This window comes from Corapipo altera, unplaced genomic scaffold, assembly GCF_003945725.1.
Source record: "Corapipo altera isolate COAL_440 unplaced genomic scaffold, ASM394572v1 22b, whole genome shotgun sequence".
Lineage (NCBI taxonomy): Eukaryota > Metazoa > Chordata > Aves > Passeriformes > Pipridae > Corapipo > Corapipo altera.
This window is the reverse complement of record NW_020884876.1, coordinates 16,719,163-16,735,876: the sequence shown is the minus strand read 5'-3', so window position 1 is coordinate 16,735,876 and position 16,714 is coordinate 16,719,163. Positions and strand designations below refer to the sequence as shown.

The following is a 16,714-nucleotide window of genomic DNA, read 5'->3' as shown; positions in this document are numbered from 1 at the left end:
AATAGTTGGGTGATATGGCTTCTGCGTTTCCCACCGTCTGGGAAATTGAGTTATCTTCTTCTGGATAGGGATCATTTTGGGTGAGGAGGTTTGCCTACATGCTTTCTTCAGAACTTGAGGCCCATCAACCCATTCCACCCATTGCTTCCAGTGTTCCCACAGTAGGATCTTAAGGTCTGTTAGCCATTACAGGCTCTTTTACTTCTGCAGCTAATAGCTCTTCCTTACTTGACTCAGCTACTGAATATTAGGTAATACAAATTCTCCTATGGTTTGAGTGAAAAATCTACTTTCAGCTAATCTGGCCTTTCAAGGGAAAAACCTTGATGTTTGCTATAATAGTAGCAGTCAGATGTAAGGAATGCTTCTCTTGGCATACTGGCCTAATCTGGGTATGTGGTTGCTATTTGCTTATTCCCATCCAGAAAATAATAGCTGAGCCTTGGTTGAATTAAGCATTTTACTTGGTCCTGATGGCTAATTAACTTCAAGAAGATGACCTTTGAAATGGGTGTAAATGTATTAATGAAGTCACTTGGTTTGGTTTGCCCATCTAACTTGCAAAATATGTGTAAATGGTTTCTTGTTAGGATAATGTTTTCAACAAATCCAAACCATGGGACTTGTTTCAGCTACTACTAGCTGCTGGAAAAAAGAAATGGTGTGTAAATGAGTTTAAAGAATGCAGGAGAAAATACTGTCTGTGATTCTCATGCCTTTGTCTTAAGTACGTGCATGATGATTTAACAACTTTCTATTTAGAAGAAAAGCTTATTTCCTCTCAGTTAAGATACCTGACTTCATATACGAAGACAGCTTAATCTTGCCTCCAGAAAGAGACAAAGGCATAAAAATTTTAACAAGTTATAGAAGGTAATTCATAGTGTGTACAGTATTGTCTTTCTAAGTTTTGTAGTTGTTCTTAATTATATTTGCACAGTGTAGGAATATTCTTAAGATAGTTATTCTTGCACATATTCTTGGCCGAACAGATGATTGTAGAAAATAATTTTCCTGCTGTATGCTTTAATCCAGAAGTAATTTGTTTCTGTGTGCCTGCACTCATTAATTGAATAAACGTTTGTTTTCTAAGATAGACTTTAATAGTAATAATAGCTATGAAAAATGAAAATAATTTACCATAGCAATAGGAACAAAAAATAAAAGCTAAGTTTTCACTTCACTCTTTTAGCCCTTCTAAACACAAAACCTTTCATGGGAGAAAAAAATACTGGCTAGGGTACTGAACTATATCTCCAGCAGTGAGGAGGTCAAAGCAAAAATTGCTGATAATGCTAAATCATGTTGCTCTAATGGATCTTGGTCTCCTCTAACTGCAAGATTGTAGTGGAAGTACTGTGCTTATGTATTCATGTGCTTACTACAGCTGAACTACTGGAAAGACAAATTTGACTCACTGCAGGTTGAGAAACTTCTTTATCTTTTCTATTAATAGAGTACTTGCAGCTTAAGTCTACATGCTTTTCTGAAGATTTTGCCTTTTAATACTGGTGCGTGATGATTCTTTCCAGTTTGTTTGTATAGCCCAGCAAGATTATTGCCGCATCCTCAATCAAGTGGAAAAGAACATGCAGAAGGTGGAAGAGGAAGGGGAGATTGTGATGGTGAAGGAGCACAGAGAGCTTGATCGCACTGGAACAAGAAAAGGTCACATTGTCATCAAGGTAAAAGTAAAAGAAAGAGTTTCTTGCAAAAGTCTATGTTCTATAAACTTCTTAACTTGGCAAGTTAGATCCAGGATTAGTTGAGAACATTAAAAATATATATTTGAAAATAGACTGTTAATATTTCTAGATTTTCTTTATAAATATGAACATTGACAACTAGGTGATTTCTATAGAAATTAATTACGTAAATTTTTTACGTTTCTTATCACAGCGTTTAAGGCATTATGTTTGCTTAGTTTATCAGTTAATGGATGGCAGTATTCTTTCTAGTGTAGTGCATCTTCAGTAAGAAAACACATTTCCATGTGTTGAAAATTTGTTTTAATAACTAAGATTTCTTTTCATTGTTTTGGTTTTTAATAGGGAACAGCTGAAAGGTTAACAATGCATTTGGTGGAAGAGCACTCTGTGGTAGACCCAACATTTATAGAAGACTTCCTGTTGACGTATCGGACCTTTCTTTCCAGCCCAATGGAAGTGGGCAAGAAGTTGTTGGAGTGGTTCAATGACCCCAGCCTCAGGGATAAGGTTAAAATCTCCTGAATTATGTACCTGTTGCCATTTGAATTGAAACATAAGCTGTTAAGAGTAAAATATGTTTTAGAGAGAATGATTAAACTGAATAAGATACGAATAGCTAGGGACATATTTTAATGGTAGAATATGTGGCTAAAACTAAGAACATGTTATCTTCATTTTATTTAAATATTAATATGTTCAGGAAAGGTAAATTAACCATGTTTTTACCTTGCTGTGTTTTTGCAACATAACTCAGTTGTTTGCAATTATACAGGAAGGTTTTTTCCAATAATCACTATTTTTATTTCGAGTGATTGAATAGAATTTTATTCTGTCTCCAAATTTGAGTATATAACTGAGTTCTATTTTTCTGTACATGCTACTTGTTCACACAACTTGGCAAACTTTTTTTTTTTTATTTTTTTTTATTGAAGAGACTAGAAAATGCATGCATTAAGAATCTGTTGAGCTTTATGTGGCATTAAAAAAAACCCACTAAACCCAACCAAAACACAAGAAAGCAATCAAGTATCCTCTTCCCTAAATAAAATTTCCATGGTGGAAGAATAAGATTTATGCACTTTGGCACACTGTCTGTTGAGGATATATTGTACTTCACACTATATTGCTTTATTTTCACTTGTATGCAACTTTTTCATATGTAAAATAAGTACTAAAAATTTCCAGACTTTTTTTTTTTTAAATTTGAAACCAAGAGAATTTTATTATTAAGGCTAAAGAGAAATTTGGTTTTCAACTTTTATTTAAATCTAGGTATTTCTTCTAGAAATGCTAGTATAGCTGTGCCTCGGAGGAAGGATCATACATCTGGCAGAGGATAGGCTTTGCAGCTAATACTGTTACAGCTTCAGAGCTATAATATTGGAGTTCATCTTTAAACTCACTTTGCTTGTCCTCCAGTGGATAATCCCCTCAGCCTCTGTAAAAGCATGAGCCAGCACAATTGCTGGTATCAGGTCTGAACACAGAGCAGCTCTTTGTTCTGCTGCCTCAATGACCAACCTTTTCTGACATCCAGTAGCACTGACAGAAAGGCAAGAGGCAGAGAACAGCTTGAGACAAGTGGAGATAAGCAAGTAGGGAATAAGGAATCTGCAAGATTTTGGCCCTTTCGTACTGGGGGCTGATAGTCTGTGAGGAGAGTGAAAGGAGTGAGTAAAATTTCCTGGACATGACTTGTACTGAGGAGTAATCATACTGGGACACTTGGGATCCAGCCTTACTGATGATTTTTCTGAGCAGCAGGGTACTTGATTTTGCAGCTTTAATTGTCTTTTAATGCTGTTCCTGATTGTGACACGAGTAGTGGCATTCCTTTGGAAGTCACCATTCAAATCGTCCCAGCATGATGTCCTTTTTGGGTATAGACTAGTAAGTCCTAACTTGTGAAGCAGCATTGACAGTGAGGCTGTTACCGTAGAAGTTTATAGTATGTTATGTGGTATGACTTGCAGCTTCCCAACCAATTTAGAAAATCTGCAATTAGCCTAAATTTATCCAGACATTGTCTGGATCTTCCAGTGTCAACCACAGTTGAAAAATATCAGAGCTGTTTAGCAGGAATGAAGTTCATCTTCAATTTCAAAGGTGGAAAAATCTCAAGTATATCCCTGTGGCTGGGAGCTGCAGCACATAGTGCTGTGCAGTTGCCTTCTGGTAGAATCTGAACTCTTGAGGAAGGACTTCTGAAGTACCTTATTAGTTTGGTCATTAATTTCAGCAATTCTTCTGAATTCATTTGCTTTTCTGAGGTAAAAGGAAAACTACTTAGAAACTGTATGTGAAGGTGGCAGTGGTTGGTTTTACATGCATGGTGTCAGCCCTTCAGTATATGAGGCTGCAGATGTTTAGATTTTGTGCAGACACAAAGAATGGACAGAGGTTAGCACTAGCTGATTAAAATTTTTATGAGACTTTGTTCTTAAGCTCTAGGTTTTGAAATTTTTGGAGATTTATCTCTACTAATTTACTTTCCCAGCATAAAAAAAGAAATGCAGCTGTATTTTTATAGGTAGTGTTGAGTGGCACAACCATTTTGGATTAAACAACTTTTTAAAAAAGTGTGAATAAATATTAATTCAAGACATCAAAACTCTTTTATTTCATCAAGACAAGTGCTGCTGATGTTCCAAATCAAATCACATGCTAAAAGACAGAATATTACAGTGGAAGCGTATAGTTTTAAAAAATGCAGCTCTTATTTTGTGGTATTACCTTCATTAGTATTAATTAGTAGTATTCCTTTAGGGTTTTTTTTTTCTAACAAACTGTAAAATACCAGCTAAGATTCTTCTAAACTTGAAGAATTGTAGTTGCTTCTGGGGAGTAGTGGTGGAGAGAAAGAAGGAGGAGTAAACAGAAAGATTGACTCTAAGGAAAGAAATTGTAGGATTTTACTGTTAAAACTTTTTTTCTGCATCGTACAAGAGCTCCTTTTTCCTGCCTCTCTAGATATACAATAACTCTTTTACACAGGTAAGTGCCAAATGAAGTTAATAGTGGCACATCTAAAGACATGAGATTCAAGAACCAATATAAAGCTCTCTTGTAAGCTTTATGATCATGTGCTTGAAGAATTAAGCAGATTTAGAAATGTACATGAACAGGAAATTGTTGTTATAGGTCAGAAATGAATCTATGTCGTTGGCTTTTTCCTGTGTGCACTATTCCCTACTTAGTCAAATTTCATACAGCCAGTGTTAATTTTCTGACTCATAATATTTGTTATGCAATACAGCATACAGCTGCTTATACAAGTGAAAACAATTTTAATACTTAATTTGTTCTATCCTCCTGATAAATGATCACATACTAGTAAAGTTTGCTTTGGATATATATATTTGTATGTATAATATTTAGGATTCCAGTGGAAATTTACAGGGCCTTTAAGGAACAGGATTTTTAAAGGATTTAGCAGTAGTGTTGGTCTGAGTATTCCTAGAAAATATTTATATCCCTGATTAATTTTCAGGTTACACGGGTAGTACTGTTGTGGGTGAACAATCACTTCAATGATTTTGAAGGAGATCCTGCTATGACTCGATTTCTGGAAGAATTTGAGAACAATTTGGAGAGGGAGGTAAGAGTGAGTGGTTTTTTTATGGCAATTTGGGATGACAGGAAGTAGCCAGGCTGTTATATATAACTTATGCTTTTCTCTTGTAGAAAATGGGTGGACATTTGAGGCTGTTAAATATTGCTTGTGCTGCTAAAGCTAAGCGAAGATTGATAACCTTAACAAAGCCATCTCGAGAAGCCCCTTTGCCTTTTATCTTACTGGGAGGGTCTGAAAAGGGATTTGGAATCTTTGTCGACAGTGTAGATTTTGGTAGCAAAGCTACAGAAGCAGGCTTGAAACGTGGAGACCAGGTATCTAATTTTAAAATGTGTTCCCCATTCCCCCCCCTTTTTTTTGTTTCCTTTCTCTTTACTACATGAAAATAACATTACTTGTTTGAATTTTTAGATACTGGAAGTGAATGGTCAAAACTTTGAAAACATTCAGCTGACAAAAGCCATGGAAATCCTTAGAAATAACACTCATTTGTCTATCACTGTGAAAACCAATTTATTTGGTAAGTTTGCATACACTGCTTGTTCAAATTTCTGTTCTAATTTTGATGGAGACTTAAATTATTTTTTTAACAGTTTAAAACAGTTTTGTTCAAATCTCTTTTGTACTAGAGAAAATAGAAAAAGGAAGCTTGCAGGTCCTAAAATACCTTAGTTCATAATTGCAAACAAAAATTTATTAATAGAGTCTGTTACAAAGTGATTTCACTCTCAGAATTAAGAGGAACTGTATTAAGAGGGACTATCATGACCACGTAGCTCAAACTTATAAAATGTGTTTGTATGAATAATATTTAGTTCTTTCTCAAGAAAAAGCCTCTTTTGTCATTTCAGTTGATCAGTGGTATTCTTCTGTGTGCTGAATTTGATTGTAGTTTTTCAGCCCACTATGAGTGTAACAAGCACAAGGCTAATACAAACTTTCTTGCCAGCTAGGTGAAAAGAATTTTGCTAGCCTCTGTATTTATTCTCTACGTTTTTCCTTCTAACAAGTACCTAAGTAGGCATGAAGGAATCTTTAAGCAGCTCAGGGCCTTGGTTAGCATAAAAAATAATTAATAGCTTGGAGGTTTGGTGTGATTTTTACCACTGGATACTTGGATTACTTATACAATTTAGTGGTGTGTTTCCTGGATAGCTCTTTCAGGATCAGGTTCTTCATCACAAGCAGGGCAGAATATTATCACAGCGTGTCACTGCACTAACTGATAATTAAATATGCCTAGGTTGTCTCCAAAAGTTATTCGTCAAATCTGTTTCCTGGGGATTTTTTTGCTTTGCAGTAAAGATTCTACTATTTCAAATGTTTCTAATAATTAAGATATTTCTTACATTTCTTAAGATATTTCTTTCAGCACTATATACTTGTTACTCTATGTGTAAGTTCTGTGTAACTATTCTTTACACACTAGGTGTTTGAATCTCATGTTGCTTTAGTATATTAAAGATTAAACCTGATTTCTTCTTTTCTTCAGAAATTGTGGTTTTTTCCTATCTTGTTACTCCTTTGCAAATACTGAAATCAGATTACAGTAGAGTCTCAGAGCAGTTACTTTCTGTGTATTGCATGCACAATTCCTTCTCCACAAATCCCAGAGGGATTTCTTTTTTCAACAGCATCTTCTTATCTGTATCTAATTTTTCTCTCCAACCTCCAATTCCTATTCAACAGTACAGTTATTGGCTGGGATTACTTTCCTTCACTTTTATTTGTGTGTCTTATTTGAAACTTTTGAAGTCTCTTGGTGATTTTTTATGTATCTCTGTAGATGAAGATGAACATTAAGGACAAAATTAATAAATAACAGTAAAACCTAACCCTAATACTTATTCTGACATGGTTGCCCTTGTTCCCATGTTTTCCAGCAAGTCCTTAGTTTTAACTATCAGTTTTCATTTGCTATTACAAATTAATTCATCAGATGATTTTTTCATTTATGTATGGGGAGTTCCTGTCATACTGAGAATATGTGACTTGGTCTCCACATCAGTTTTGTTTGGTTTATTTAAATATATCAGCATTGTTGTGAGGCTGAAAATTGCAGTAGAAGAACTAATTTACAGATTTATCAGGTATTTCTGCCTTAGAGATGACTCTTTGCTAGGGACCTGAGGGAGAAAGAGAGGTTTTTTGTTATCTCTGGCAGATGGATGCAACATCCTAAGTGTCTCAATAATCTCCTACGTTGTTATATTTTCTTTCTGACTTTGTTGCAGTTTCCCCTGTGATTTTTTTTGGTCCTGTTGCTAGTAATTTCTTGTCCATCTGACAGCTTTTGTTGCTGCCTGTCTATTTAAACCTTCCTTCTCATTTGCATTTTTCAATCTCAATTTTGTCTAGTGTGCTCTTTTTATGCATGTTACTATTCTGTGGAAGCCTTTGTCCTTAGGCTGAAAAGTCAAATTCCTTCTCTTGAATACGTGCAACCATGTGGTCACTAGTGGATTTCTATTCTAGACTGGGCCAATTTATGTTTTTTCTGATTCTTACTACAGAAAATGAATGCCCTTTTTAAAATAGAAAATGTTTTTAAAGTCTTATATCTAAATTCATTCAATACTGAAATTGACTATGCTAATCACTTTTTAATAATGATTAATATTAAACTGGTCTGGTGCACTGAGTTTTCTTTTACATTTTTTTTTCCTTTTCTTCCTTTTCCTGTCTTGCACAGTTTTTAAAGAACTCTTAACACGGTTGTCAGAGGAAAAAAGAAATGGTGCTCCCCACCTGCCTAAAATTGGTGATATTAAAAAGGCGAGTCGTTATTCCATCCCTGACCTTGCTGTTGATGTGGAGCAGGTAATAGGATTAGAAAAAGTAAATAAGAAAAGTAAAGCCAACACAGTTGGGGGAAGAAATAAGTTAAAGAAGATACTTGACAAGACTCGAATCAGTATTCTGCCTCAGAAACCATACAAGTGAGTTAATTTCCTCTTAAATATTTGCCTTGTGTTAAATTTTTGTAGTTCCTAAGAAACTTATATTTTATGATGATACTTTTTTATTTATTAATACAAATCATGCTTATATCTGAAAAATATACTAAAAAATACTACTCTGAATGAGCATAGACTGTTAACAATGCAGCTTGGATGTATTTTGCTTCTTGTAGATAAAGTGATGACACAAATACAATGACAAAGAATTGTCATTTACTGTTTTCTTTTAAGAGGACTGTTAACTGAAAGCATCCCAGGCAATTAATTTCAGAATAACTGCTGGCAAGTTTGCTTGCAGAGAGTTGATATGAGCAATGATTTCAATGTATCCACATTCCAGTGGTCTATAAAAATTTCTCTGTACTGCTGTAAGGGAGACTGAGATTAAAATTGTAACTTGTCCTTGAAAGAATTGTGTATTTTTTTTAATGAAAGCTAAATACACTATCTAGTAGCTTTTATTCAATGAACACATTTTAGAAATACAGTTCTGAGAAGAATTGTTGGAAACAATAGAAGAGTGAGTTTTATATGATGGGAATCTGGTTCTTGGCCAAGGCAGATGATATCGATGGGGGGAAAATGAATTGTAGAGGGCAGTTGATGTGTTATCAGTGTTTTCTCTTGCACTTTTCTTTCCTGTGACCCGCTAAGGAAGAAATTATTCCATTCAAATTTGTAAAAAAGGCACTTGTGGTGAAAATCTAGGATTTTTTTCCTGCTGTTAATTAAAAGAAAAAGTTTACTTAACTAATGTTAAGTATTACCTACTAAATGAAAACTTTTCTGAAACATATATAGAATGTTAGTAATAGAAAGACTAAATTAATTGAAATTATTATATCCAAATACTGGATGTTTCTTAAGTTGATGGCAATACATTTCAGTAGAGGAGGATCAATAAATCTTCTTTTTTATGTTGTTTGTCTTTAGAATGTTTTCCTTTATTTCACTGGTCTGGCATGTTTTTCCTCTGATGACCTCTGCATACTGTTAGACCTGATTTTCTGCACTGTTCACTATTGTTCATAGTATTTGCATAAAATTTTCATGTTTCTTTTCCTTCTTTTTCTTTATTTTTTTAAAATTTTTACACTTTTTCTGTACAGGGACCTCTTTGGGTAAGATTCAGAAAAACAATACATTTGACTTATTTTCTTTTTGCTAGCTTTACTTTATGTGCTATATATAGCAATTGGTCTGCAAAGCCTGTTGACATTCAGTTGTTTGTGTCTGCACAGTTCCTGCATAGACATCTGTAGCTGTAGACTACTGTTTGTGCTTTTCTTTTCCCTATTGCATCAAAGGATCTATCTTGTTCTTCCTAATAATTGCATATATTCAAGGAGTTTACCTAATCTCACATATTTTTACATACCAAAAATCAAGAGGGATGAAAAAACTGATTTACTCATTAATTAAAATAGGCATTTAAAGCCTTTATGAGTCAACTAGCTTGCGAGGTTAAACTGTCCACCTTTTTTTGAATATGAAGACTGCAGAAGTCTGCAGTGCCTCCAGGATGTATCCAGACAAAAGCAATCTTTAAACTAGAACGAGGTCACTCTTAGAGGGAGCTTGTCTGCTTCATGAGACATTAAATCAGCATCAAAGATGAATCAGTTTGAACAGGAGAATAATGCCTTCCTTCAATCTTGCAGTTTAGTTCAATAATGTCAAGTAACTTCCCAAACTGAGCAAACAGCACCATTTCCTCTACTCCTACTGGGAAATCTTCACTGGCTATAAGGCATCTCTTGTAGTTTGCTTCTGGCTACAGCCTCCACTAGAGCTCTTTGTTTACTTTTCTAATGCGGAGTGGTTTTGTGGTCTGTAGGCTTAGTTGCTCCAAATAAGGGTTAAACACCATCCCCACCTCCCTCTCTAGTAAAGTTCTGCCTCCTCCACAGTGCAGCATCCCAGACAAAGAAACAGCCTCCAACCCTCCTCTCTGTTTGCAGCCCTGCAGTACGATGCAGAGGATGATGTGTTTTGAAGGAGGAAGCATTCAGACAGCTCTGCCATTCCATTGTCGCTTCTACCCTTTTTGTCTTTCAGCAGGAAAGTTATTTCTTAGTCAGTGTGCTGTCTCCTTGCATGGCAAACGCACATAGAAAGCAATAGAAATGCCGTTCCCTTAAAACGACGATCTCATCTCATCAGCATAATAGAGTATTTTATCTAACAGTAGGACAGTTGATCTTCCTGGTACCTGGATTTTTTAGCGTTGCTCTGAAGTTTCTGGCATTCATTTCTTTTTTGCATAAGCTAGAACTCACTCAGATTCTGATTAAAGTTTTAAAAATAGACAAAACTGAGTGTAAAGTAAGTGCTTTCCAATTTTTTATATGAATGCTTAAAACTGAGCAGAATTTTAGATGCTTCCTTTTTCCTTTTAAACGTAACATTTGTCAGTTGATCCACTTTACTGAAGCCGCTTTGGTCATGACGCACAGGATCGGTATAAGGATATATGAAACTGACAAACTGCAAAAGGAATGCATAATGCAAATGAAACTATTAGTATATGTGTGAGAGTCACATTGTCTTCATTTGATTTGAATTTAGAGAAAATATTGGTGTTGGGAGACTTATGAAATCTAGTATATAGTTGTTTAGAACCATCAGAAAGCATTATGAGGTTCAAGAGCTTTGAGTTTTTTTGTTTACTGAGGTTTTTTTTTTTTATGTGAAGTCATTCCTACTTGAAAGAAAAGACATTGAGACATTGATTGCTAGCAATTTTTTTAGTTGTACTGAAAGGCTTATTTGCTTGTGGCTTAGCATAAAAATGTTGTGTGCTGAATTGAGCATCACTGCTTGTCACAGTATTTTGTGCTTAATATGGAAGTACAAAAATACAAATGTTCAGATTTCAGCTTAACTTCTGATTGGAAGAGAATCCAATAACTTTTAGTTATCTTGTTTTTTAAAAACAAAACAATGAGAAAACCCAAACACATCATACAGAAGTATCCCTCCAAACTTTTTTGACTTGCATTGCATTCTAAAAAACAATTACTGTGTCCATGTAATTAAAATTTTCTTAATTGCCCAGAGATACTGTTCCAGCTTTCCAAAGTACTGTTTTATTCATAGCACTTAAAGAAGTGGTACAAGAGTGTACTGTGTAAACTAATTCATTGGTAAGCACAAAAGGATATTGGTGCTGTAACAGCTATTAGAGGTAATTATCTGACCCTATATTACTTCTGTTTAGGTTCTCTGAGGAAAACTGGAACACTAGCAGGCTTAAGTGCCCAATATAAGGGTACAAGTGGTCATTTGTGTTGCATCATTTAATTTACTAGACTGACTTTTCAGAGTTGTAGCAGTTTGCAATGAAGTGTAAGTTCTGGCTTATGCTTTATTTACACATGTAGATACAGATTTAGATGTGCTTGGCTTTTAGAAAGGCTTTGCCTACGTGTTTTTACTTTCTATAATGACTGCTATTCAACATTTTATACCCTCTGAGTATTTTAGTAAAGATTTTAATCGATGTATTTAGAGAAAAGTTCAATGGCTGTCTCCAGCTCTGCATCCTATAGCAGTTGTTCTGCTTCACTTGATAATTATGAACTCAAAAGCAATAAGCAAGTCAGTGCCTACTATAATGTGATGATAACTGTCGCTGATCCATCTAGCACTACTGACCTCCTTTGGGACCCTGCCTTACACAATTTAACAGACAAAACCCTTTACCTTTATCCAGAATACTTTATTTACAGCTGTCTGGCACTTTGGAGGGTATACCAGTAACACACAAGTCCAGCTGTTTACCTTACCCTTCCAAGTTAACTGGCATCACTTCAGTCACATTGAATGAAAAGAAACTCAGAGAGGGGATATAGGGTAGGAAAATGAATGATCTCAATGGTCCTGTCTTATCTGTCTGTTGAAAGATATATGGCTATAATATGTCACAAAGTATAGTTGCAAATCTGATCTCTGATGGGGTGAAAAATCTGTGAAATTCAGGTCTTGTAATAAAACAGTGCTGAGGGGACAGCAGTATTAGACAAAGTTTGAGTGATGGGATGGTGCAGGAGTGATGAGGTATTCAAAGGTACCACCTTTTGAATGAAGATCTTGACCATTGTGAAAAGTCATCAGAAAATGAGCCTAGCAGCTTCTCAGAGTTTAGTGGTGAACATGAGGATCTTCTGGCAGTGTGAGCAGGCATATCTAATCACTCTGAGTGGACGTTTGGGTGCTGTTGACAAAGCTAGACAGCAAGTACTGTTGTTTTCTGGAGAACTTTGACTACTAAATAGCAATTGCTGTACTAACAATAGAAAGTGTAAAACGGTAATGATAGCGGCATCCCTGAATCTCCCTAGTATAACCCCAGCTCTGAATGTCTGTAAGCCCTGATTTCATTTCTTTCTGGATGCAGTGACATTGGAATTGGCCAGTCTCAGGATGACAGCATTGTGGGACTGAGGCAAACAAAGCACATTCCTCCTGCTTTACCTGTCAGCGGAACCCTGTCATCCAGTAATCCTGATCTACTGCAGTCTCATCACCGCATCTTAGACTTTAATACTACTCCGGGTAAGGATCCTTTTTTGTTGTTGTTCTTGACCTTTTAATTTCCTTTAATAGATCAATTTTTTTGTCTGTACCTGGAGAGACTGAACAAGGCATGTGAGTTTTTATCAACTTTATGGTGTTACGCACAGATTACCCACATATAAATGCATTAGGATTTATTACATTTGGTCCAATATACTTTACCCTAATATAATAGATGTCTGTTTTTTCAACTGTAGTGTATATAGAGTACCTCTTACTGATTGAATATTCTTGGTCAGGAAAAACCTATTTTGCTTGGTACTTTATAATTTGCTCCAATGGATCGTTATTTACAGGACTGCAGTGTTTTGAAATAGCATGGTAGGTCATTAGCTTATAGTAAAGGGAAAGGGTGTTGGACTGGGTGCAGGACATGCTTTTCAGTCTTTTTCTGAACAGACTTATATAATCTTGTACTACATCTGTAAGGGACAGTTTCAAAGTTTCCTGTTAGTCACCCTGCCCTACAGCTGTACACCAAATTCTTTGAATATAAAATCCCTTTCTGAGATAGGTAAAAAATGAACACATTTAGAGAGGATCAAAGCACAGGGGTGAGTGAGGGAGAAATAGGGGGAGAATATGAGAAACTTGAGAGCCTTATCTTATGAGAAGGGTTTAGCTGGAGCTCCTGGTGAGGCTGAGATTTGTGCTTTTATCTGGCTGCAGGAAGATTCTTAGTGGGAGACCTTCACTGAGTTAAGTATCCAAATCTTTGCTATTAAAATATAGCTGCTGGAGGAGGATATGGTGGTGGTAGCTGTGCAGACACATGGTTATTTTAGTCTAATCTTTAGAGTATTTCTCAAAAGTAGAACTGAAAATTCAGCGCCCTCCTAAACCTGAGAGATTCAGACATTACCTAAAGGGATGGTACTTAAATATCAGCCTACACATTGGCCAGGTTGGTGCAATCATTGTACTTGAAACTGTGATACTGAGCTTAGCTTAACTTCAGTGGGGGCTTTTTAGGGCTAGAGAAGACTGCAAGAAGGTGTTTTGTGATTTTTATCCCAGTGTCTGAGATTGATCCTGAGACAGTTGGAAGATAGATTTTTTTGGGGTTTTTTTGCATTTTATCTGATGACTAGTATCCAACACCTTAAAGATACACTTTATCAATAAGAGTCTAACTTTTTGTCAGCACTTTTTCTACAAATGGCGGAAGATTCCATTCTCTAGCTTCTTGCTTACCCAGACCAGTCAGTTCTAGGTAATTAATGTGTCCCTAATGCCAAGCACAGCAACTGGCTAACTTCCAGAGCTGTGGGCATTGCTCAAACAAACCCCATAAATTGAGAAGGGCAGCTGTTGCAGGCCTGACAACCCTTCCATCACAGATGGAGTTCAGAGAAGCTTAATAAACAAATAAGATTCTACTATTTGCATTTTACTTTGAGGAAAGGACACAAATATGATGTAATGGCATTGCTCCAATGTTTTAGCAGCTTTTCCATTATCTTTGTAGAAAAGGTGTTTCTTTATCATTAAAAAAAAAAAAAAGTTGGGTTTTTTGTTTGCTTAAAATTTGCCCAAATGTCCACACTCTGAATATTTTTAAAGTAATTCACAGGTAAAATTTTTTTCCTGTATAGGAAGGAAGGGAAAGAGGGATTGAAATAAAAACCATATACCTTAAGGACTTTAGAGATGGTTACAGTGTAGATAGAAGAAGTGAATTATTCCTCTATATATTTTAAGACTTGGACAGAATTAAACCCTGCATTTTTAATTCCTTTTACTACCTTGGTCTAAATTAAAGATGGAAATGGAGGCAGACTGCAAGAAATTGAATGCACTGGAGAAGAAGGAAAAGTGGTAGAGCAGCTGTCCTTTGAGACTTTGGTGTATATCCCTCAGGACAGAAAATAAAACAACTTACTGTTTTGGAAGGGTAGTCTTTGAGGAGAAAGTGTGAACAGCTTGAAATCTACAAGAAGTCATTGTAGTTTCTGTTCTGGTTGGCTCAGGCTGTTTCAAATATACTTTTAAAGGTTTATTTTTAAATGTTCAATAGCACTTTGATTTCTCTTTTCTTGTGCTGTCTTTGTTATATGATTGGAAGTCAAAATAACATAGTAATGATGAGCTGCCAGTCACCAGTACATTTTTTTGTCCCCTCACAATCTTTCTAAGGGCCTAGATTCCTATCGTACAGCATTGCATTCTTCAGCCTGCCACTCCAGTTTCCTTTATGGAAAGGAGGGAAGTGGGGTGATTATGATTCTCTTCAAGCGGTGTTTTATTTAAAAATTATTGGGCTGAGTTACTTGCTACCATTGCTATAGCTGTAATCATTTCACTTTGCTGGCAGACTTCTCTGTATTCTGGGTTAGAGCTTTTGCTACCAGCTCTGATAGGTAAGCAGCCTGAGAAATTGAGTGGTAAAACGCAGCACTAAAATGGGACTTTTCTATTTGCTGGTCTCTGCATTTCTTCCTATTGGCTTCAGTGATCCAACAGTGCAGGTTATTTTCTCCTTGCATAAAACACTTATTTCTTGGGACTCATAAACAATTTCTAACCTTTGTACTGTTTACAGTAGCTTCCCAACTTTGTAGCATTTCTTTGAGTGGCAAGTATTTCTCTAATAGCAAGAGGCAACAAGATCTAGGGCATGGTCTGTTTTTCAAGAACATCTCTGAAAGGCTGTGTCTTTGGCATCTGCCTTCCTCAAGATGTCAAAAAATATAGAAAATATTTCAGGCACTCCTCTGTGTCCCTCTTCAACTAATTACTGAAGGAAGATTGGTCAATATAGAGTTGGTGATAAAAGGCAAAATCAGCTTGATAGTTATAAAGTATTTGTAGATTTGACTCAAGTGCTTAGGAAGGGCTGAAAAATGGCCTGTAATATTCTTTATGTGTAACTGATGATGTAATCACTCAGTTCTAGTGTGTTTTGGTATTAGTGCTTCTCAAGCTATGAAAAAACTACTGTGAGCTTGAAAGTTATGGGCTTAGTTGCATGAAATTTGTAAACTGATATATTTAAGCCTAAACAGCCTTTGTGGCGTGTAAATCAACTCATATCAGACAGATTTATCTTAATGCTTTCTCAATCGCTATTATGGAAACGTGCAGCAGCAGTGGGGAGATTTAATTTCTGTTCTTTTATCACAAGATTTCTGCTGCTGAATAGATCTTTTTGTAGTAACTTCGGTACGTGTTTTGCACATTCAGGACTTGTCAGAAAAGATTGTGGTTGTATCAAAGTGAATGTTTTCATCTGGCAACTGTTTTTTCAGGTTTTTTTTTTAATGATAGTAATTTTGTGGCTGCAGATTCAGAAGGCTTTCTATTATTAAATATTTTCTTGCTTGTATGACCTCTGGGATCTAAAAAAATTAAATTATTTTTAAAAATCCTATATTAATTAAAGAAAGAAAAATTACTAGATGTCATTTCTCACAAAACTAGAAAAGCTTATTTATACCAGAAGGAAGAAGTTAAATTAATTGAAAGTACTTGTCAGTTAAAAATACCTGATGTTAAAAAAACCCATGGTGGATAGCTGTACAATTTCATCTTTTTTTTTTCTTTTTATAATACGGTGATAACAACCAAATGTCAGTTCATTAATGGGTCTGGATTTCAATCCATTCATCAAAATATGAAAATATGCATGGATTTGATATCTCCATATAGCTTATGGAAATCTCAAATCCAATATTAGGCAGGTAGTTTTCCATATTTCCTAAAAATCAATCACCTTGTAGGTCTTCACTGTAAGTTTTGTGTCACCAGTCACTTGAAACAGTAATATATTTAGAACTTGAATATTTGTGGTGGTTTATGTCTGGCTGCTGTAGTTCTTAGTTACTAAAACATTGGCACAGAGAACTAAAGAGCAAAGTTTTCAGTCTGTTACTCACACATTTATTATTATAATC

At 35.5% G+C, this 16,714-nt stretch overlaps 1 protein-coding gene across 7 annotated transcripts in view; it reads left to right on the top strand.

The window, feature by feature from the left end:
* Positions 1 to 16,714, top strand: part of RAPGEF2 (Rap guanine nucleotide exchange factor 2) — a 180,387-nt gene that overhangs the window by 145,353 nt on the left and 18,320 nt on the right. For all 7 annotated transcript variants that reach the window (XM_027635506.1, XM_027635504.1, XM_027635505.1 and 4 more), the window contains 7 exons: positions 1,533 to 1,685; positions 2,052 to 2,216; positions 5,200 to 5,307; positions 5,394 to 5,597; positions 5,695 to 5,803; positions 7,976 to 8,222; positions 12,643 to 12,800. In XM_027635506.1, coding sequence (XP_027491307.1) covers positions 1,533 to 1,685; positions 2,052 to 2,216; positions 5,200 to 5,307; positions 5,394 to 5,597; positions 5,695 to 5,803; positions 7,976 to 8,222; positions 12,643 to 12,800 — 1,144 coding nt within the window. The remainder of the gene's footprint in view (positions 1 to 1,532; positions 1,686 to 2,051; positions 2,217 to 5,199; positions 5,308 to 5,393; positions 5,598 to 5,694; positions 5,804 to 7,975; positions 8,223 to 12,642; positions 12,801 to 16,714) is intronic.